This window comes from Paramisgurnus dabryanus, chromosome 24, assembly GCF_030506205.2.
Source record: "Paramisgurnus dabryanus chromosome 24, PD_genome_1.1, whole genome shotgun sequence".
In the NCBI taxonomy this organism is placed as follows: Eukaryota; Metazoa; Chordata; class Actinopteri; order Cypriniformes; family Cobitidae; genus Paramisgurnus; species Paramisgurnus dabryanus.
The window spans coordinates 2,766,779-2,791,741 of NC_133360.1; the positions used below are offsets into that span (position 1 = coordinate 2,766,779).

The following is a 24,963-nucleotide window of genomic DNA, read 5'->3' on the forward strand; positions in this document are numbered from 1 at the left end:
ATCCGATTACTCGATTAATCGAACGATTCAGTGCTAGATTAATCGATTACAAAAAGAATCGATAGCTGCAGCCCTAGTCTAGTGTTAAATTCAGTATTAACATTACCAATGGTTCTGGACAAATATGTAATTTAATGTGAAACGTTGTAAGTCTGGATATGAGGCGCATCAGATTCACAAGTGTGCGTTGTTTCAGCAATCAGTTTCTGTGCGTTTGTGGAGCATGTCACAAAAAAGAACTGAAAATCGTCATATCAATTTAAATTTGTTTTGTTAATATGCTAATTATTTAAGTGCAACATATTTCGTGTATGCCTATTTATTTTATTAAATTTCCTCTATACACAGAATAGCTGCAGGTGCGTGATGTGACTGACCATCATCATGTTCTGTTGTTTTTAAGATATTTTAGATAATGTTTATAAAAGAGTGAACAACGTGAATCAAGCGAGGAATTCATTTCGATATTTTAAATCGCCTGTCTGCCCCAACAAGCTGCAGTTGTGGCGGAATGAAAGTAGAATGAAACATTAACTTCCACAAACTATTTCTCCGGCTGCGCTGTCTACCCGTACTGCAGCTTGTTTCGCGGTCCCGAAAGCTGTCAATCATCTCCGTCTCTCATTGATTATTGTGAAAGTACTGACGTAATTATGCGGATTTAAAATCCTAAATATCAAACATGTTTGATAAGATCGGGGCGGCCCCGATTTGCTTGAGAGCATATCGCAAGGTGTAAGTTTAGACTTTTAAACGTCTCACATTACAGGATAATCTGGGCCGAACTTCGGAGCCGATCAAGGTCCATTGCCCGATTTTCCCTCGGATTCTCGGGAGGGGAAAATCGGGGTAAATTCGGCCCGATTATCCTGTGGTGTGAGCCAGGCATTAGGGGCCGTCTGCAAATCACAGAGGGTGTGCTAAGGACGTCAGCAATTTTGCAAATAGATGGTAAGCTGTTTGAAACAACTTTGGTGAAGAAATGTGGATGTTAACTTCAGGTGTGCTTGACTTTTAAGCAGCACATGTGTGGAGACATCTGTAAACAGTACGGGGGTAAACGCGCCATCTATATAAAAAAAACTTCTGATTGGGCCGAAGCTGGCAGCACTGTCTGATGTCGTCTGTTCTAAATGCCGGTAATCCTATATTTTTCGTTCACAAATAGCACTTACTGGTAAATTACTGGTAATCTAACAACCTGTCCAGTGTTTCCTCTAGGATTTTTTTCAGCTGTGGCGGCAGGGGGCGTCCATGATGATTATAAATGTACATTATTTTTTTTAAATGTAGAATATAGGCTACAGTAAACTAACATGTATTTTTTTATAATTTTCATGCTGTCATTTACTTTTCCTTATATTTATCAGGGGTGTGATTCTTCCGGATAAATCCGGAATTCCGGCTTTTCCGACCTGAAAATGAGGCTTTCGTGAATCATGCAAATCCAATTGTTTATGTGTGTGTGTGGGGGGGGGGGTTTGCAAGGCACCGTTATAAATAACCGCATATCACTCCACATTAGTCTATTTATTTGTCACGATGGAACTTCATTCAAAGCAGAGCTCACCAAACAGCTTGCAGTCAGATCTCCGGCGTGTGGTGTTGGCTGCGAATTAAAAAAAAATCATGCCTACAAATAGTATGAGAGAAACACATCTTTCACTCTCAACCAAACTTACAAACTAGCCAATCAGAAGTAGAATGGGGAGGGGTCTTTGAGGTGTGGCTGAGATCCAGCTACAGATGCCGCGCGGCTGCGGAGAAGTCACAACAAGTTAACGTTGTCAGCAGGATGAAGAGTAAGTTTATGAAGCCTCGGTAAGACAACCTAATTGATAAAGGACCTAAATCAGTGGCGCTGGGCATGGATAGAAGGAGGACAAACAGCATTTTAGTAGTAAGAAAATTAAGAGAAGCCGCCAGGCGTTTGCTCCTTTACAAAACTGTCCGTTTCAAATCAGGCTATGCCAGTAATGTAAATATCAGATTTCTCGTCGAGGTGAAATGCTGTCTCGCAATATCAATATAAAGTTGCGTTTGTGTCAAAACGTTTGCTTGCATTATTATTCTGTAATCACATACGCACGCATCCACGCAAATCAGATCCAACGTCATCCTGACAAACACACGCCTGTATTTGGTCCTCTTAATGGTGAATCTGGCAGTAATGCTTGTGATTACAGAATAATATAATGACAAACACACACATTCATGGATCTGGTTTGCCTGTGTGTGTGTGCGCGTGTGAAAAGCGTAGCTCGACTGTGCCAAAAGAACTATGCAAAAGACAAATGCACTTGACTGCCTTTCCAGAAAGTCACAACATTTGAATTAAGTAACAAATGTTGTAATCAATAATTAATCTGTATTAAATGCCCCCACTAATTATTCTATAAATATTAAACATGTTTTGACCAATAGCGAATCTCATTTATCAAATTGTGTATGTGGCTTGTGTGCCTTATTATTACCATATGCAACAAAAGATTTTACTAAAAGGGCATCAATTTGTTTAGAAGAACATAAAAATTCTCATAGATCTAGTGACTTATTTTTACTCATAAATGCACATTGATGTATTTACCTTTAAATGCACAAAATGATTTTGTTCAGTCTGATGCAGTGGCAAGGCTACATAATGGTCAGGGTGGCACTTGCCCACGCAGATTGACGATTGGCCACTCAGATCGATCAACTTTGAGCCTAAATTATATTTCAACTGTATGTGTGTGTGTGTGTGTGTGTGTGTGTGTGTGTGTGTGTGTGTGTGTGTGTGTGTGTGTGTGTGCGTATGTATGTCGCCACGTCATGGTAGGTGTGCCGTATATTTTCCTGCTTTTTTGTCCTTTGCCAATCACACCTATGATTTATAGCATATTGCTTTTCTATGTTTTGATCTAAACTGTATTTTCTTAAAAAAACGTTACATAGCTACGTACGTATAGTTCGGATATTTCATTGTAGTTTTAATGTAGTGTGCATTGCAAGTTCGTCCTCGTGTTAAGCGTTACAGAGCTGTTGCAAAGTCATGCAGTCCTGTTTGATAATCCGCACCGCTGTGATTGACAGAACAACCGACCAGTTATCCGACATCAGCAGCAATTTTATTTCACACCCATACCATTTGACAAAGACTGTGACCCCGAGCCGGTCACAACGCAAATCGCGCAGTTAAATATAAACCTTTAACGGTCTTCAGACAGATCTTAAACACAAATAAGCACGGTGCCATTTAAAAACTAGTCGAATTTTGGTCTTGTATGTTAGACCCGCATTTTACTCTTGTCTATTGAGTCCCGACCTGCATCTACAACACAAATGACACGCGAATAGTCTATTATTACACCCGTTAGATCAAATATTATGCGGTTCACCCGCGGGTACCCCGACCCTGCTGTTTCGTCTGAAAACAGATAAAACAGTCTCACCGTCTGCCTCAAGTTTCTATTACCAACGTTCTTCTCTTCCACGGGAATAATGTAAGTTTCCTTACAAACAGATTCGACTATTAATGTCTTGCAGTCGCATATAAGTAGTATTCAGTATTAAGCCTTTTGTTTTTGGACAAATATCTTATCATTTAATCATGTGAAACTTTGTGAGTGTCGATCTAAAGCACAGACGATTGACTGACAGCTGAGCGGTCAGCAGTGCGCTGCGCTTATAGCCTATATTCTGAATAACTAATGGCCAGATAAGTTGATAATATGAGTACAGTGATTCCAAATGAATGTCCAAAAAACTCGTATTATGTTAAATCAAAAGTTTAATAATGTCTTTTCTCGCAGCCCTGCGCTGTGTTGGTGTAGATATGCGCCGGTGAACATCATATGCGTGATGACCTTGCAGCTTAAATTACCCTAAATTTATAGTCATAAAGATAAAAGTAAAACAACATTCGAAACTTCAAATTATGTATTTTTATTTGTGTAAACTCACAATAAGGAGAAAACCTTGTGCTTATTTATAATCATTAAAAACATGACGTGCTTTCTGCTGCTTTGGTTTTAGAGCGCGTCACAAAAAAAGAACAAACTTTTTTATTCGTTTTGTCAATTTAATAATTTAATAATTATTTAAGTGCAACACATTTCGTATAGGCTTATTTATTTTATTATTATTTCTCAAAACAGAAACATAGCTTAATAATCCTCTGTTGATTTAAATCTATTTGTGCATGAAACTAAACCCATGGAGGAAATTATGATATTTTAGAAGATTTATTTATAAATGAGTGAACAACGCAAATCCAGAAAGGAATTTATTTCTAGACAGCCAGTCTCGCAGAGCGGACATTTCGGTTGCTTTTTTGCGAGCTGCTGCTGTGGGTTTTGTCTAGAAGGTATACAGCAAATGCCGAAAAGTTAAGGATTAGATTTGGAGGTAGGATTATTAGGATGAAAACAGCGGTTCTGGCTAAATTAGATACAAATACATCCTACAATCGTGTGAAATTTTGTGTTTAGAGTTGGGTTTGGTTAAAGGATTAGGATAAAACAGTGCTCATATAACGAGATTTCGTTTGCTGTATCCCTTCTATCCACAACCGCAGGCGTGGCGGGGATGTTTTAGGAGTGGCGGGCCGCCACGGTTGAATGTATATAGCGGAAACACTGCTGTCTTACTGGTAAATTGGGAGTACAGATTTACCGGAAAGGTTTTGTTCACACATGACCTGTTAACTGCAATTTACCAGTAATTTACCAGTAAAGACTGTATTCGGGACTATTGACTGTTTCACACTGAACTTCTATACTTTATCAGGTTACTTTAACATGTTTGTTACTTTATCAAGATTTATTTGCAGTTGTACTCTGAAGGGATGGGCGTTATCTTATAATTTTTTTTGGGGGGATGACCTAGTTAAGGCGGTAGGGTTTCCAAGCTGAAGCGGGCTGCCTGAACTGAAATGTGCTGCGGAATCCCTGAACTGGAACATTTTGACAGCCACAAAAAGCTATGGACCATGTAAATACAATGGGCTGCCCGTTGAATATCTTGGCTTTATAGTAGTAGGCTATATATGCAAGCAGATTCATACTGAAAGTTAGTCTTGTAGCATGTAAAACACTAAGATAATAGTCCATTTATGCAGCCATGATTGAGATAACAACAGAAAGATGATAGACAATGATAAACCAAACAAAGTAAACAGGTAGGGATTAACAAGCCATACATGATATGTCTATTTTTGGTTTGTCTGCATTCGTTTGTCATAAAATGCCATCTTGACTTCATAAAAGTCTCATGTATAGACAAAACACAATGTGCTTATGATAACAAAACACAAATAGCTATAATCTCTTATGTCTTTATTGAACACTTTATATTTAACATTCACAGTGGTCATGTTGAGGGAATCTAAACATCATACAGTCCCTAGAAAGGGTTAAAATATGCTGAAGATGTTGGAAAAGCAAAGATTGTGCAGTAGGACCTGAAAGATTTTTCTGAAGACCAATGGTCAGTTTAATAGCTCAGATCAGACAAGAGACCCATGAACAACTATCACAAAACATGATAAAAAAGAACAGTTGTAACAACTAACTCTGAATAAGATATATTCAATAAAAACATGAAAGATAGTTGTTTGCGTGTTTGCGTTGTTAGCTTAAAAACATTGGTGTAGACATTAATGAAATATAAATGGCATTTGTTAGTGATAATGACATCATCAAATCACATTTTATGACCAATTCATGTAGAAAAAACTCATTCCATATGATAAAATAAACCACAAAACTTTAGCATTAGGGCTTAGTAATGTTAAAGCTCCACTGTGTAGTTAATTCTTAGCAAAAACTGATGTTTTCTTTCTAAAGTATGTGCTCATTCATGTGTAATTACTTCCACCTACTAATCAAAGTATTCTCGTAAGTGTAGAATCTGCTATTTAAAATACATACGGTCGAGTCGCTCGACTGGCGCATCCATGTTGTGCCTCCATCTTTGAAATACATTCGCCGACGAGGGACATTCCTGAAATTCAAGCTCCGCCTTTCGCGCTTTCAGACTACACTCACGCTGGCCGCTAGCTGAAGCCTCCCGAGGTTGCATGTGTAGGCGGTATACGTCATCAAGACGGTCTTATTTCAGAATATTAACAATTATAAAGCTGACAATTATTCTTAGTTAACTTAAATAAACCAGGCTTGATGACGTATGCCGCCTGCATATGCGACCTACGTAGACTGAAATCCTTCGGATTAAACAACATCCGCACACCGTGATGAACGGATCTAATGCTTTGATTTGAGTAAGTAATATTCATTTGGTTGTCATATAGAATTTCACCGCTAGATGGGAGTAGAAACTACACAGTGGAGCTTTAACTTAAATATTATATTTATTCATTTACTGGCACTAATTCAATTGAGTGGGTAAAACAAGGTTTAAAAAATTTGAGTGCTGCGCCAACACTGATCTTGCATACCCCATAGCAAATGTGCAGTTGCGCCCCTGATCAGACCACACGGGCAAGCCTCAGCTCCCCATGTGCATCAATGAGCATTGGCCGTGCAAGACCGGGAACACAGCACAACAGCTGCGGTTTTGAAGATTCTCTGACCTAGTCGTCTAGCCATCACAGTTTAGCCCTTGTCAATTTTGCTCAGATCCTTACACTTTGCCCATTTTTCCTGCTTTTAACACATAAACTTTGTTTGTCCTCAAATATGTGATGCACCTGAGCCACAGCACATAGCCCCACCACTAACACAATCGCCCAGCATCCATTCAGGTTGTAGCTGTATTTGAAAGTTAAGAGAGATGGCAGCTTTCCTGTTAGTAGGCATGGTTTCAGACACAGACAACAGAAACCACTGCTTGAGAGCAGAGAATGCTGCCTATTTTTCCAAGAATTACGTTTTTTTCATCACTCAAATATGGTTGTTAGTTGTTAATAATACATTTTCTGTGGTGTGACAAACTCAGAACACATTTAATATCTGACTTTACAGGGACTTAAAATGAAAAAGTAATTCCTTTTATTAAAAAGCAAGTCTGTCAGAAAGTATAACAGGTCAAATTATATTGGAAGAGTTTTGTTGCAAAACGAGATAACTCTGTTTTTAAATTTTTTTGTCAAAACATGTTTATTATTATGTTATAATGTTATTAATTTATTTTATGGTGCTACTTAGCTGTATTTTTTAAGTTATGAAGGTTTAAATTAGGGGTGCACCGAAATTTTGGTCGTCGAAAATTTCGGCCGAAAATGGCATTATCGGTTTCAGGCCAAAATAAAAAATCTAGCCGAAAATGTCAACTGAAAATGATGTCAACCGTGCCCCTCCCATCCATGCGCTAGCACTTGCATTTCACTCATGGTCAAGCTGTTATCAGTCGTCACCCGCCCCTCCCCTCTGTGCTCAAGCAGGTTTCACTCACGTTCGAGCTGTTTGCACGCGTCTGCAAGGATTAAACATGTCAGCCGGTATGGAAATGTTTTAAAGTTTCAGATGAGGACAACAAACTTGCAATATGTAACGTTTGTTCTGCAAAAGTCTCAAGCGGGGGTACGGTGCCAAATAACTTTTTTGACAACAGGTTTGATACACCACCTGAAAACACAACATCCAATTGAACATGAGGAGTACCGCAAAACAGCATTGCTTAAAAGTACCCCAACTACATCACAAACACCCTCTTTGGCCACGTTATTTGAAAAGTCTAAGAAATTTGAGGAAGATAGTGTCAAAGCACGTGGCATTACTGAGAAAGTGATGGAATTCATTGCCTTAGATGACCAGCCGTTTTCTGTGGTGTAGGACATTGGATTTCGTAGGCTCATACAACATATTGAGCCACGTTATACACTGCCAAGCAGACCCTATGTTGCAGAAACAAGTCTACCTGCAATGTATGACCGAGTTGCAAAACACGTTCATGAGCTCATGTCCACAGACAGACAAACTCTAAAGTACTATTCGGACGGGATTAGTTTTACATAGGCAGGTGGGGTAAAGCAAGTTTTAGTAGAGCTTCTTAGTGATTTTAGTCCAGTCCGAATGCTCCATGTCAGTAATCATTACGGACAATGTCAGTGAAGATTACGGAGACTTTTACCTTCTGTAAAAAGGTCCCGAGAAATTACCTCAGGTAATACTAATCCAGTGCGAATAGACCAGCTGCAAATATACACGTAAATTGCGTCATTTCCTTTTAATTTGCGGGTTTCTTTTAAATATAAAAGCGCTTAAAGAAGCATTTACTTGGGTTCTAGGCGGATAAACAAGTCAGTGGCAGGTCAGTTTCTGAATAACATGACACAAACTTAAAAAAAAGGTCAAATTTACTTCTCAGAGGCACAGAACTGTTTATGAAACTGACGTTCTCCCCAAACTGAAATTAATCACAGTGTTTCGCGTTTTCCTTGTCTGTTTCATGTTGTTTGCACATCTGATATCAAGAGGCAAGGTAACGTGCACGTGAAGACGAGAGGTGACGAGCTGCGCAAACTAGTTACCCCTCTCACTTCTGAATGTTTTACAGAGATTTCTAATCCCGTCCGATTTGACAATTAATATTACCAACGTCCTATGGTAAAATTACATTACGCCATCTACCCCTGTAAAACTAATCCCGTCCGAATAGGGCTTAAGTTTTACCACAGACATTTGGAGCTCAGACGTTAGCCCGACTAGCATGCTTAGCTTAACAGCGCAGTGGATTGACTCTGATTTTAAACTGCAAAACGTTTTGCTTCACTCACAGGAGTTTGTTGGGTCACACACCGCAGCAGCAATATCCGATGCTTTGTCTTCAATGTTTGACACTTGGCACATTGAGAAATCTAATGTAAATGTGATTGTCCGAGATAATGCACGGAACATGTTAAAGGCTATGGAGGACAGTGGACTGAACAGCATACCATGCATGGCACACACTCTTCAGTTGGCTGTGAATGAAGGATTGCTGAGTCAGCGCAGCATTTCTGAAATAACAGCAATCGGGAGAAAGATTGTGGGACACTTTAAACATTCTCCGCTTGCTTATTCCCGACTGCAAGATTTGCAAATACAGTCGGGGATGCCACCCAAACGTCTCCAGCAAGATGTAGCTACTCGCTGGAATAGTACATACTACATGTTGCAAAGTCTACTTGAGCAGAAGCGGGTCATAGCTGCCTATATGACAGATTACGATCTGCCCGCTACTTTGAGTGCACACCAGTGGATGCTTATGGAAAACATAGTGTTTCTTCTCGCCCCATTCGAACAGATGACCAAGGAAATAAGCTCGGCTAAAGCCTCGGCTGCAGAGGTTATTCCTTTGATAGCAGCACTGAAACGTCTGCTGGGAAAAGAGGTGGAAACAGATCACGGTGTAAAAACAGCTAAAAGACTCTTTTGGAGGCTGTTAACAAGCGCTTTCGAGATACCGAGTCCAACTCTCTATACTGTATTGCAACCAGGGCCTGAAATTAACACCCGACCACGCGCCAAATGCGGGTGGATTTTGCAATTGGCGGGTAACACTGTCAATCTACCAGCCACATTGGCGGGTAGCCAATGCGAATCAGTGATGCGCGGGTCAATGTATAAACAACCCACTCCCGACCGTCATTTTCAACTTACCCGCCGGCAATTGTTCAAAATAGTTTTTAAACCCGACCGACTGACCGCGGCCCGAATATCATTAAAATATTTGTTTGGGTAACCGGCAACCGCTCATTTCTTATCATGCTGCGCATATCACTGATGCAAATTGAGTGATTCATTGAGAGGATGCGACTGCTGTTTCGCAACGTTCATGCGATTGGAAAGAAAGATGAGGCACTTCTCTGACTACGTTTGGATGTGCGAGTAAGTTAAGTATTAAACTGTTGGTGAGATGGGATATGAACGCAATGCTGACATTGGCTACAGTATAATCGCAGTTTCACAGATGTGTAGTGCTGCTGTGACGGATCAGAACTCTTGATGTGTAAACTTTAAAGAGAGTTGCGCTACTGTGTCTTATACTGTAGTATATTAACATACATTTTGCGAATAGAGTAATGAAAAACAACGTTTATGTGCGCAGTTTGTGCCCCCTCCGTCTCTGTGTGCACGCGGGTTTAAGGGCACTCAATAGGGAACATCGGAGAGACGCCTTCCTCAAAGCAAGCGTACATAAAATCTTTCTGCTCTTGACAGGGCACATATAATAAACAAAATGATCTCAACAGTATTCTTATTCTAATAAAACATTTCGTTATGTCTTAACTTAAGTGTATGTATAGAGACTAGAGAGTCAAAAACTGTGTCTGTGCTGGTCTTAAAGAGACAGTAACCTCAATTAACATACTTACGTCTGTGTCATTAATGTTAATCAAACAACCTAAGACAAAGAGAAATTTACTTTTGTGGCTCTAAAAATAATTATATTTAATTCATATATTAAAAAGAGTGTTATCATTCACTATTCAGGCAAAAAAAAACTGGCTGGTAAAAAGTCACTGTGGCAGGTGGATTTCTAAATCCACCTGCCACAGTGGCTGGTGGTCAAAAAAGTTAACTTCAGGCCCTGATTGCAACTATACTAGACCCGCGCTTTAAAGAACATTATTTCGATGAAGAGAAAAAGCAGCGAGTGCGTGAAATGACACAAAAAGAGCTGACGGAGATTGAAACATCTGGTGAAGGAAGAGACTCGACGGGGAGCGCACCGCAAACAGTGCCCGAGAAACGGTCACGTACAAGTGAGGAGGCGTACACTCCCTTACTTTCTGAGGGGTTTGACGAAATTTTACAGGAAAGCACCCCAATTCATAGCGGTGCCACACAACAAATAGAGATGTATCTAGCTGAACAACCCATTGCCAGAAGCGACAATTCTCTGGACTACTGGCGTGCAAACAAAGTCCGCTTTCCATTGCTTGCACAGATTGCACGCAGGTATTTATCTGCCCCAAGCACCAGCGCAGACAGTGAGAGACTTTTCAGTGCAGCATCTCATGTGCTTAATGAGAAGAGGAACCGTCTCTCTTGTCAAAAAGCTGAGCAACTTTTGTTCTTAAAGAGAAACCTGACACGTTTCCTTAAATAAACAGCAGTCAAATTTTCTGTTTATATAGTTACATTCAAATTTGTGTAGCAACTGTGTTTCCAAGGCTACATAGGCTTAAATGTTGGTTACAGTTTGAGTTGGAATATATTCTATTGCTGTTTTTGCACTGTGGTTTTGCATTTTTTTGCACAAAATTTAAAATGCAAGTAAATAATTGTTTACATACTACAGCAACAGAATAGAGGCTCACTGCCATTCTGTGATTTTTGTGTGCAATTATTCAGATAATTGTGGATTGTTTTTCCCCCACAAATGTTAAACTATTTTATTTAATGAAAGAAAACTTGAAGAATAATATTGTTTATTTATTGTTAAAAATATTTTAGGTTTTGTTATGTAACTGTAAGTGTTAATAAAAGTTTGATGATTATTTTATTGGTTTGTGATTTTTTTTTTTTTTCATTTCAAATCCATTAAAAATTTTAATTTTTATAAGCTTTTTTTAAAAAGCCATTTTCAGCTTCAGTTTCGGTTTTTGGCCAAGTGCATCCTAAATTTTCGGTTTCGGCCCAGAATTTTCATTTCGGTGCATCACTAGTTTAAATCAAAACAAACCAACTACAGTTGAATTGATATTAATTGGAATGCACAAAAAAAAAAGATTTCTGAAAAAAAATGAGTTATCTCGTTTTGCAATGAAACTCTTCATTTATTAGACACATGAATTGTCCTGTTTACTAACAGTACCAGTAGTCTGATTTACTACCTCTGTGTGTGCAGGTGTGTTTGGTGATCCAGATAAAGTGACTTCAGTGTATGAGGGAGACTATGTTACCCTACCAACTAATACTACTATACAGAGAGATGACAAGATAATGTGGAGGTTTGAAGAAGCAGGCTCTCCCAATCTTCTAGTTCAAATGCTTGGAAATAGGATCTCGTATAATGATTTTGTTGATGGAAGATTTAAAGACAGACTGCAGATATTAGACAGTAAGAGTGGAGATCTCACCATCAAGAACATGAGAACCAAACACACTGGACTCTATGAAGCAGAGATCAACACCGGCACTGGAACATCATACAAGAGATTCAGAGTTGTTGTCAAAGGTGAGCAGAAATATTTTTTAAATAATTACGATGTTGTGTAGTTTGCTTTTAAAAATCACTGAATAGACTATTCAAAGTGAATTCATGAAATTTTAGGTACACTGTAAAAAATACTTTGCTGCCTTAATATTTTTTGTTGAATCAACTCAGATTTACAAGTCACGTCAACAGGGATGAGTTGTCACAACTTAAAAAAATATAGTTGAGAAAAGTCAACTTAATTTTATAAGTTATAACAACTCACCTGTAGTTATAACAACTCATCTCTAGTCAAGATAAATAATAGTAAGTTGAAATGACTTGTAAATCCAAGTTGATTCAACAAAACATTTTAAGGCAGCAAAGTATTTTTTACAGTGTATGTTTTTAGGGCTGTGTTGAAAAATCGATTCACCGATTCTGAATCGATTTTCATACTAATTTCTAAAGCAACTTAGAGGATCGATTTAATAATTAATAACTTAAATCTGCCGTGTCATTGAATTCACACATGTGTGGAACGACATTAAGACAACGAACATGGCGGTCAGTAACGTTAAGCAAGCGCAGGGGCGTCGCCAGCCGATTTTGCCGGGGCTTCAGCCCTGAATGTTTTGATTCAAGCCCTGTGACTCCGTCATGACCTGGGCTCATTTCAGTCAGTTCGCACGCCACACCTTGTATTTCTCACGCTGAGAGGTAAGAGATAAATTTTCCTGCTATATACAATTAATGGACGAGGCGCAGGCATACGTGGGGCAGTTCAATTCAACATTCAACATTTATTTGTATAGCACATTTAAAACAACACTTGTTGACCAAAGTGCTTTCCAATTCACAATTTACATAAAGCAAGGAAGGCAAAACACAACACACATTAAAATTCCTAAAGCAATACTCTAAAAGGCAGTTTGAGCACAACCATTACCACTATGGACAATTATAAGCAGCCGAGTAAAGATACGTTTTAAGTAAAGATTTAAAACACTACAGCGAGTTGCAGGCTCTAATATGAGACGGTAGGTTGTTCCACAGGCGAGGGGCGGCCACAGAAAAGCACAATTTAGTTTTTAGCCTGGATTTTGGGACACTCAATTTAAAACCAGAGGAAGACCTCAACAATCTAGTAGGGTCATAGCATATCAACATGTCAGCAATATATTCAGGGGCAAGCCCGTGTAAACCGTTAAAAACCATTAGCAAGACTTTATATTGCACTTTAAATTCCACGGGCAGCCAATGCAACGAAGCAAGCACCGGAGTGATGCTGTCATATTTCCTTGTGCCAGTTAAAATCCTAGCCGCTGCATTTTGTACTAATTGCAGACGGGACAACAGCTTAGTTGGCAGGCCCAAATAATACTCTGTCGAGTTCAGCTGCTTCAAGTTTTTTAAGTGTACTCAACTTAATGTTGAGTAAACACCCTTAGGACACCATTAGCAATTAATATGAAGGTATATTTGGTGCAAAACAACTGCACACCTGTGACAGTGGAATTTGTATTTGTAGAGATTATCCACACATGTGTATCAGTAAACTTGAAGTCACAGAGGACGAGATGCAAACTTGTAGATTTTTTTTTCTTTCCCTCAAATACAACACAACAGTTACACATTCACAAATCCTTCAGTGCAGCTGCACAAATCCCATTTTACAAATCACAGATTAAGAAACTCACAAGTTCACATTTTTTGCTACAATTGATGCAGTAAATATGGTGCATAACCCACTTGAACGCCTGCATCAAATAATGTGAAGTCATACACAAATTTTGTACATTTGCAAAATCAGTTTGTGCATCTGTGCGATGAGACTTGCATGTGTGTACAATTTATTTTTCACAAATATTTTTTTATTTTTTTAATATTTTCTAGCCCAAACACAAGTACATAAATACAACTGCTTGAATCTGCTGCTACGAGTTTCAAATACTCTTTTTCATGTGCTCTCTCTTCTGCACCAAATATCTCGAGATAAATGGTGCGAAAGTGATTTGTATACCTGTAGGCTTTGGCGAGCACTGTTCAGCACTGCCCACCAGGTGGCGCCCCAGACACTCACTGAAGCAGAGTTTATTAATTACCACCAATGTTTCAGCAAAGTAAATCGCCTTTATCAAGGTATTATTTTCACCAAGTGGAGAACAATATAAATGGGAGTGCTAATTATACACACATGAAGGTAATTACATACAATATTCCTATGATTCATTAGTAAACAAAATATAAGTTCCATAAATTTCAAACCATCAATATAAGTAGATTAAAAAATACAAGCAGCAAATACACACATAGGCCTACATTTAAATAAGATACCAAATGATGTAAGTCCCATTCATTTTTAATATCATAATACCTATAAAAACAACCCAAATCAAAATCTACTTTTAAACCATGTGTGCCATGGTTAAAATTGGTCAAACTCACCTCACCTTCTAGATGGAAATTCCCTCTCAATTCCTACAATAATGAAGTAATAGGATGATTAAGTTCAACAAAATGCAGTGCTAATGGCAGCCAGGTTCATATTTCTGCATATGTGACCAGTCACGGAAAGTAGGGACACAAGTCGGATCTGGGCATTTTGAGTTATTCACATATTCTGAAAGTGCAGTTTCTAAGCTTTCCAACGATGTCTAACACATGGAAATCTGATAAGATTTGGAGAAGTTGTAGCCATTTGAATATAGGAACTCAGAAATACTCAAACCGAGAAAATCGAGACGAAAGGGACTCTTCTTTCCAGCTGGGGGAGACAATAGGGCTCATTTACATCTCATTTAGCTAAGCCATACCCCCTGTAAAGCCGTTTTGAGATGTTCTAGCATCATATGTAGTATTATTGTTACGGGTCCCAGGTCACGTGGGACTCGCGAACAGATTACTAAATTTAAATAGTTGAAATGCCCTGAGTTAACAGGAAAAAACAAAGCAAGGAGAAACAGAGTTAAGTGGCTTTCCTCTGCGTAGCTCAGTAGTTTCTTTTATTAACACATATCTATAATTTAACAGCATACAATAAATTCTATTTTAATATCTTCAATCACATGTCACACATAAATCACAATTATCTATCAACACACAGTTCTGCACTACTACAATAAACAATAAAATGTTCAAAAGATGCATCTTCTTAATACACATTAAAAGTACTTCTCAACTCAGAATAAATCTGTTTAAACACTGGCTCAATGTGACCAGTCAAAATGATACTTTGTATCTCCTGCATTGTGATACAGCTGTTAGTTTACTTTTACTCAAACTGCAAGTTACATTACAAAATTGATTATTGTATGCTGAAAGTCTCTAAAATATATACATATATACAAATAAAATCACAATTTCTGTATCTGTTGTTTGTATCCTAAACCCCTTTATATTTTTACAGTCCAACTGAATGACAAACATAACACAGATTCCCCATCGCTATAAACTAACTAGAAATCGATTTACTAAAATTTATATACTATCAAGATATGCACTTGCATGTAGTTGTTGTTCATGACTATAAACCAGGTTTCATTTTGTACAGTAAATTCACATACCTGAGTTAACAGGAAAAAACAAAGCAAGGAGAAACAGAGTTAAGTGGCTTTCCTCTGCGTAGCTCAGTAGTTTCTGGAGTACACACAACGCATCACCATGGTAACCTGCAACTGTTACTCCCCCCTACTGGCTGAACTGTTTTGTTTTAAAACTCAGCTTTAATATTAAAGTCATGAAAAGTGCAATATCATCATTAAATTATATAAAAAAAGTAAATACATAAATAAATTACAATCAAAACAATAGACATTAACATTGTGATACTCATAGGTGTATCACATTATGACCAAATGACAACATGCAAAAATAAACATGACTCTTTTTACCTTTGTGGGGATCACAAGTCGAATCCAGTCTGTTTCAGATTATCCAATGACCATTTTTGTCCACAAATGCGTATAATCCGTGAAATATAGATTGTTTACATCAGATTTCGCATGAATGTCTGGTAATACAATATAATATATAATCTGAAGACTATTTAAAGCGTAACATGTAAGGGTATATGAGCTTACACTCCGTTAAACACATGAACCCGCCTTCAAAGTTTGTATTTAAAATAGGGAAGTAGTATAATAGATCATCCAAACAGCGCCGTCGAAAACGTGACATCCTTTAGAGATGTTACCAATGGCTCGCTCGTTCCTCCATCAGCCAATGACTTCATGGAAAATATTGATAGACAAAACATGTAGCCAATTATATGAAGAATACAACGATATCTGTGTAACTTCTGTGTGTTTGGACTCATGCTGCGCTGCAAGAACTGACATGGATATGACGTCAAAGTACCGCGAGTCGTCCGACTGCGGCGCCGCATAAAGTCAGTGACGCGGCTGACGTACGATGCGGCTGACTGTTATTTGTTCCGCCCCAGCTTCTTTTATTTTTCTTTTGTTTTGTGCGCCCGAGCTTTACAGTCTGGGGAGACGCAGGCTATAAGTTTGAAAAAAAAAAAAACTTAGCAAACATGTCTGAGGAACAGGGCAGCTGCGTCACTACAGTCACGTGACTTCACGCTCGAGCCGGAAGAGAAGACAATGCTGAATAAAGTCGTAATTCTGCTATTTTTGGACCAAACTGTATTTTTGATGCATCAACACAATCTTACTGACCCACTGATGTCACATGGACTACTTTGATGATGTTTTATTACCTTTCTGGAGATGGAAACCATGCATAGATTTTCAATGAAGGGGATAGAAAGCTCTCGGACTAAATCTAACGATAAAACCTCTTAAACTGTGTTCCGAAGATGAACGGAGGTCTTCTGAGTTTAGAACGACATAAGGGTGAGTCATTAATTACATTATTTTCATTTTTGGGCGAACTATCCTTATTTAGTAGTCACGCTGTTCCCTTTGGGGGGGAGGCGAAAACAAATGCTTATACAGTATGTAAATATACACACAGACAATGACGCCCCCCGCTGCACGCTAGAATCTCCGGTAAAACAAGCTTATTTCAAACGCAAAATGTACGCTTTTAAATACACAAAAACTGCTATCTCAAACATTGAGAGGCTTCTTCGTGATCTCAACTAACAGATTCTGCAATAAAACGAAAATCACAAATTTTGAAGAAAAAACTTTGTTTCTCATTTTCTCGAAACTTGTGCTGCCGACTTGTGTCCCTGGTTTCCGTGACGGGTCACATATTATTGCACTCTGATGTTTTGTGATGTGTGTTTTATACTCTCTATTTGTTTTTCCTACATATGATTTACCACAGTGACATGTTATCAAATAAATAAGCTTGTTTGTTTTAGGGGTGAATCCCAAAGATATTTCCATATCATTAAGATTCTTAATAAAATCATTTGGTCCCTTTTTAGACTTTATTTATTATTTTAAGACTTTATATATTACATTTGACCTTAAGGAAGACTTTTCTTCAGTGTTAACGGATGATAACTGTCACAGGAAGGCAAGACATGGCAAGATGAGTGGATCCAAATGCAGTTTTTAAGTGTATTAAATCCAAAAAAGGTACAGGAGCACAGGAAAGAACACGAAGAGTAACACATGACAGGAAACAACCAACATAAAACAACGGCTGACAAACAGGCAATCAACAGGCAGGGTAATTAAACGTGACAAGAACCAATGACAGAACAGAAACAATTAATTACTATGGAAACAGATGGGCAGTGGGTGGAGTATGAATTAATGTCCATGGCAACAAAAAAGGGGGCGGGGAAACAAAGGAACAAGAGGGAAATAGGACAGACACAGACAGGACTCTTGACCTTGGCCGTACCCACCATTGAGGTCCGGACTGTTTTAGTGAGTATCATAGTAAACTACTGATTATGTCGTAATATGTCTTCCGAATGTAAACATTTTATTACATTCTGTCTTAAAGCCTAAAAAACAGTACCTGTTGAAGTCATTAAAGTTACTTAAATAACAAAAGAAGAGAAAATCACTCACTGGTCCTGACTGTAACTTCGTAAAAAAAAATTAATCCATATTTAATTTTAAATAAATATCTTTTTTTGCCAACAATCCTTAATGTTGAGCTCTGCTCTTTGAAGTAAGTTGGTTTATTATTGGTTTATTATGCAAGTTCAGCCTTGCATTATGTTTGTATCTTACAGTTAGTATAATGCATGTAATGAATTTAGGGCAAGAAGAATATTTATCTAATATGGGGTAATGTGAAGTATTATAATAATTACACATAGTTTTCTTTCATGGGATATGGACCCCCTAAAGTAGCCTTGGCCACCCCATTAAAAAATTCTAGTTCTGCCACTGCAATATTGATGTTGTATTTCAGCATATTAAGTGTATAATAAGTGTGTGCATATTGTGAATGAATTTAATAAACAAATTCTTGATAGCCTTTGGTTAATTCACTAAACTGATCCTATATTCAGTTAGCCTATGTTTACTTGACTGACAGTGCCCAGGATGGTAACATAATTATTTCAATGTCTTACTAATAAACAACACAAGTCTTGCGCATACTGACATGGTTTGAAATCTATAGTTATTTGATTCTTTGGTTTTCTGATGTGTTATAATTCATATATGTAGAGCAGAGAAATAAGAATTTTTTTCCTGGCGATCATGCCCTAAAAAAATACATATGGACCTCAGTATTTATAAAATCCTGCGTACGGCCCTGCTCACGACAATAAGAATCCACTCTCAATAGTATATTACGAGCTGTAGGTTTTTTAATCGGATCCCTATATAAACAATTACGAGCTATCCACAAGTCTAAAAAGCTGATTTAATTTGGGTTAGCATCCAAAGTAAATGTTAAGAAATCAGAACAACTGTTTATATAATAATAAAAAGAATTTAGTTGTTCAGTAACCTGATTCAAAAAGACAGAAATAATCATCCAAATTAGTATATTAGAAGAAAAAGCATGATTTAAATACACATATTTTTCTTCAAAAAAAGGTTATTTTGCAAAAGAAATCACAAACGTTCTTTCCATGGCCCCACCTCCTGTTTGAATTAAAGATGCAGTTTGTATTATTTTCGCCGCTAGATGGCGCCAGATCAAACAATAACAATAATGTTGTTTACTGACGCTCTGAAGCAGCGTGGAACTATGGGATTTGTAGTCTTTAACTCAACCACTGATGGCCATCAATCAGACGCGAACGAGAAATCACGTAAGGTAATCAAGTCTTATTAATGTTGCGTTTGATGACATAGTTTATTTCATTATGTAAGTTTATATGTGATGTTCAAAACAAAATTGTTAGTCATATTGATATTACAGTATTAGTCCAAATTCGATGGTAAACACAGCACAGAATTAAGTTTTCAACTTACAATCTACAATGATTTTTGACATAATGTATTGACAGTACAAATCTTATTGTGAAGTGTCTTAAAATGACCATTTATATTGCTGTACAATACCTTTGATGTGCATATCGTCCGCGGGAAGACGCGCTGATTACAATCTACACACTAATGTTGTGATCAATATAATAGCATACGGTTTTTGAAGGGTTACGAATCAAAACAACTCACCCATCGCGTAAAACACAAGCAGGATCAGAATCTCGGTCTAGTTAAATGTTGTCGTGAAGCTCTCTCCATCCAGATAATGCAACAACAAATTGATCCTCCCTCGTTTTGTTCCAAACTCTTCTTGGGTCGTTTAGTTGGCCCGTACGCTTACAGGAGCTGACACAACCAGCGGCAGACGGTACAGAGATATCCATAAGTTCATAAGCAAGCGCGTAGCCCGACAGGCGCTATCGCATAGTTCCGCATTTGTCCACAACACTGGCTCGCTGCGTCCGAAAACTCAAGGCAGTGAGGACTTGTTGCCTCGCTGCCTCTTGAGGAAATGACTTCGGCCTCGGAGGCCTGAAGGCCGCTCAGAGAAAGGCTTTTCGACGCACTTCAAAGGCAGCGTGTTTGAAATATAAACAGAGAGCGCCTTTGTGATAACTAATCACATATTTGAAAACTACAATACTAATTTCTCGCTAGAAATGCAATTAAAATGCTTAAAAAGTGAAAATATGCGTTTATTTTCACTAAATTTGTGCTCCAGCTGCTTCCTTGGCCGCCATTTTATTTTTTCGAGCTCGACCACTGTTGTCATGTGGTTTACGTCAGTAAAGGCGGTGACAAAGGGTCACATGGATATTAACGTCATTGACAGGAGACTGCACTGCCCCGTGTCAATGTTTTGAATGGAAATTTTCTCATGATTTACAAGTAGTTGAAAACATTACAGATATTGTTAGTAATCAGCTGGACAAAATATATAACACTGGCCTAGTGGTTTTTGGAGATTTTACTGCAAATATCTTACAAATTGCACCTTTAAAAATTACTCTGAAAAATAAAATAATTTGTTTTATGATATTAAAAATGAATGGGACTTACATCATTTGGTATCTTATTTAAATGTAGGCCTATGTGTGTATTTGCTGCTTGTATTTTTTAATCTACTTATATTGATGGTTTATATTGATTTATATTGTTCTCCACTTGGTAAAATAATACCATGATAAAGGCGATTTACTTTGCTGAAACATTGGTGGTAATTAATAAACTCTGCTTCAGTTAGTGTCAGGCGCCACCTGGTGGGCAGTGCTGAACAGTGCTCGCCAAAGCCTACAGGTATACAAATCACTTTCGCACCATTTATCTTGAGATATTTGGTGCAGAAGAGAGAGCACATGAAAAAGAGTATTTGAAACTCGTAGCAGCAGATTCAAGCAGTTGTATTTATGTACTTGTGTTTGGGCTAGAAAATATTTAAAAAATAAAAAAATATTTGTGAAAAATAAATTGTACACACATGCAAGTCTCATCGCACAGATGCACAAACTGATTTTGCAAATGTACAAAATTTGTGTTTGACTTCACATTATTTGATGCAGGCCTTCAAGTAGGTTATGCACCATATTTACTGCAGCAATTGTAGCAAAAAATGTAAACTTGTGAGTTTCTTAATCTGTGATTTGTAAAATGGGATTTGTGCAGCTGCACTGAAGGATTTGTGAATGTGTAACTGTTGTGTTGTATTTGAGGGAAAGAAAAAAAATCTACAAGTTTGCATCTCGTCCTCTGCGACTTCAAGTTTACTGATACACATGTGTGGATAATCTCTACAAATACAAATTCCACTGTAACACGTGTGGAGTTGTTTTGCACCAAATATACCTTCATAAATTAACCCCAGCAACCAGGAGCCAGGCCAGAGGACAGATAAAGAACCCGGGCGGAGCCAGCTAATCAAATGGCCAAAGGCAAATGAAGTAGCAGTGTGGCAGCAGCTCGATGAAGACCTCAGCATTATTCTGGAGCAGTCACTGCGTGGCCAGGTGGAAACCAAGCTGAATCGCATTGGAGACGTCCTGTACGAGGAATGCAGAAGCAGGTTTGGAGTAGTGGCTGAGAAGCAAAAGCGCTCAAAGCAAAAGGGGAGGAGAGAGAGAGAGATCGAGCAACTTGTGAAAAGGCGTCGCCATCTCCGAAAGCAGTGGAGAAAGGCAAGCAAAGAGGAGAAGGAGGGCCTGAAGCCACTGTGGGAGGAGGTGAAGGAAAACTTAGCCAGCCTTCGGAGGGCAGAGCGTATCCGCAAACGAAGAAAGCAGAAGGAGAAGGAGAGAAGCAAATTCTTCAAAAACCCCTTCAAGCATGCGAGACAGCTACTGGAGGACAAAAGAAATGGGAAGCTGGAAATAACACAATTACAACTGGAGAGTTTCATAAGTAAGCAGTACAGTGACCCAGAAAAGTCATCGCCGCTGGGATCACCAGGTTATGTTCCTCGTCCAGCCCCTCCATCCTTCCTGTTCAACGAAGATCCCCCCAAGCTCAGTGAGGTAGCAGAAGTTGTAAGGAAAGCAAGAGCAGCCTCAGCTCCAGGGCCCAATGGGGTATCGTACAAGCTGTACAAGTACTGCCCAGTGGTCCAGAAATATCTGTGGAATCTCCTGAGAGTGGCCTGGAAGAACAAAGTCATCCCTTCAGAGTGGCAACGAGCTGTTACAGTGTTCATCCCGAAGAAAACAAACTCGACCACCATTAGCCAGTTTAGGAGCATTGCACTCTTGAATGTTGAAGGCAAGGTTTTCTTCTCTGTCATGGCCAAGAGGTTGACCACCTACCTCATAAGCAATGGGTACATCGACACAAGCTGCCAGAAGGCAGGTGTACCAGGCTTCCCAGGATGCGTGGAACACTCCGCAGTCATATGGGATCAGATCCAAAGAGCAAAAAGAGACAAAGGTGACCTTCATGTGGTATGGCTGGATCTGGCCAATGCATACGGGTCCGTCCCCCACCAACTCATCGAGTATGCCTTGGACTTTTTCTACATCCCTGTCTGGATTCGTGACCTTGTGGCTAAGTACTTTGAGGACATGAAGATGTGCTGCACCCATCAGGACTTCACAACAGGCTGGCAAAAGCTGGAAGTGGGCATTGCCATGGGATGTTCAATCTCTCCCATCCTGTTTGTAGCAGCCTTTGAGATCATCCTGATTGGAGCAAGGGTGATGGTTGGAGGCATGAAGCTACCATCAGGCCAAAAGCTACCACCAGTGAGAGGCTATATGGATGACATTACCACCATACTACAGACAGCAGCATGTACAAGAAGACTGCTGAAGAGGATTGACGAGCTTGTGGGGTGGGCGAGGATGAAGATCAAACCCTCCAAATCACGCAGCCTATTTCTGAGGAAAGGGGTTAGAAGTGACCAGACTGTCTTTGTCGCAGGTGGGGAAGAAATCCCCTTGCTGGCAAACCAGCCCGTTCGTAGCCTGGGCCGCACTTATACAGCAGACCTCTCTGATAGGCAGATGGGGGAGACAGTGAGGAAGCAGCTCGCAGATGGCCTCGCCAGGATCAATCAGAGTCAGCTCCCCGGCAAGTATAAAGTGTGGAGCTACCAGTTCATACTGTACCCAAGGGTGATGTGGCCTCTGAAGATGAGCGAAGTTCCCTCCTCTGTGGCAGACAAGATGGATGGGCTGGTAAACTCATTCATCAGGAAGTGGTTGGGTCTGCCGAGATGCCTATCAGATATAGGCCTCTTTGGCAGGAACACACTACAGCTGCCACTGCGATCCATAGTCCTAGGATGGCTAGGATGGTACTGGAGCTGAGGGAATCCACTGACCAACTAGTGAGAGCAGCTGGCCCTACCATACAAACAGGGAGGAAGTGAAAAGCCCAGAAAGAAGTGGACATGGCAATTAGCAGGCTGAAACTTCGTGAAGTAGTTGGCAGAGTCCAGGAGGGACGAGCAGGCCTTGGAAGGAGCAAGACCCCCCTCTTCTGGTCAAAGGCCTCCAAGGAAGAGCGGAGAGCCATGGTGGTGGCAGAAGTGACAAGGACCGAGCAGGAGCACCTTAACATCAAGGCGGTGTCTCAGTCGGCAGGCACGTTGGATGTCATGGGAAGGTGTCATGGATCAGCATTTGTCATGGTCTGATCTGTGGAAGATCCCCCAAGCCAGGCTCAGTTTCCTGATTAGATCCACCTATGACACCCTACCTTGTCCCAGAAACCTCCACCAATGGTTCGGCACCGAGGAACTTTGTCCCCTTTGCAGCACCGGCAATGCAAGCCTCCAACACATCCTGTCGGGCTGCAAGACGGCATTGTCTCAAGGCCGCTACAGGTGGCGACACGATCTTGTGTTGAACAAATTAGCAGAGGTGGCAGAGTCATGCAGACAGGAGGCCAATAGGAGACCTTCCGTGCCAACGAGTAGATCCATCCAGTTCGCAAGGGCCGGAGAAAGAATCAACCAACCTTACCAGAGAGCAACATTTGGAGTTCTCTTATCTGGCAGGGAGTGGAACATGAGGGTTGATTTGGGGAGGCAGCTTCAATTCCCCAGAGAGATCACAGAAACTTTGCTCCGGCCAGACCTCATCCTGTGGTCAGAGCCAACTAAAACCATCTTGTTGGTGGACCTCACCGTCCCATGGGAGGAGGGAATGGAGGCTGCTAATGAGCGGAAACGTGCCAAGTATGCAGACCTGGTAGAAGACAGCAGAGATGCTGGGTGGAAAGCCACCACATATCCTGTTGAAGTGGGATGTAGGGGCTTTGTAGGGTCCTCAACAGTTCGCCTGCTCCGCGAGATGGGATGTACAGGAGCAGGGTGTCGAAAAGCCATTAAAGAACTGGCAGAGGAGGCAGAAAGGGGCAGCTTTTGGCTGTGGCTAAGGAGGAAGTATAGGAGTTGGGGGCCAAGTGACACCTAGGGCATCAGCAGGGGGTGGCAGGGAGTGATCCCTGCCATCGCTCCGACCACCAGGAGATGTACTGGGGTTAAAGGAGCGAAACATCCATGACTGGTGGTCCCCGGCTGATGACCCGTTTTATGCCCTAAAGATAGGGATGCTCCGATCAGGATTTTTGCAGCCGATACCGATCACCAATTTGTTATCTTCGTGATCAGCCGATACCGATTCCGATACCGATTTTTTTTTTTTTTTTTTTTTTTTTTTTTTTTTTTAAAGCTGATATGCAAGCTCTTTGATGACTGTAACTGTTACAATCTTTCTAAATAAAATAATACCACGGATGTTGCCTTTGTTATATTACTTGCAGTAATTAGGTATATTATTGTTTTAATAGAGACTCAAATAAATAAGCACAACAAATATTTATTCTGCAAAGAGAAATTTAATATGGCTTTAAAAAGGCTTATGTCTCCTAAAATTACTGAAAATAAAACACTTCACAGACTTTACTGTATTAATTAAATATACACGCATTTGTATGAAGTATAAAAGTTCTTTAGTCAAGAGCAGAGAGTGATTTTATTGAGAGATGAATTAGGTTACTGCAGCTTTAAGACGTGAGAGAGAGATCGCTC

The 24,963-nt window shown here is 39.6% G+C and overlaps 1 protein-coding gene across 2 annotated transcripts in view; it reads left to right on the forward strand.

Moving 5' to 3' along the window:
* LOC135721146 (muscle M-line assembly protein unc-89-like) overlaps positions 1 to 24,963 on the forward strand; it is a 163,780-nt gene that overhangs the window by 23,434 nt on the left and 115,383 nt on the right. For both annotated transcript variants that reach the window (XM_065243314.2, XM_065243313.2), the window contains exon 2: positions 11,776 to 12,105. In XM_065243314.2, the coding sequence (XP_065099386.1) occupies positions 11,776 to 12,105 (330 nt within the window). The remainder of the gene's footprint in view (positions 1 to 11,775; positions 12,106 to 24,963) is intronic.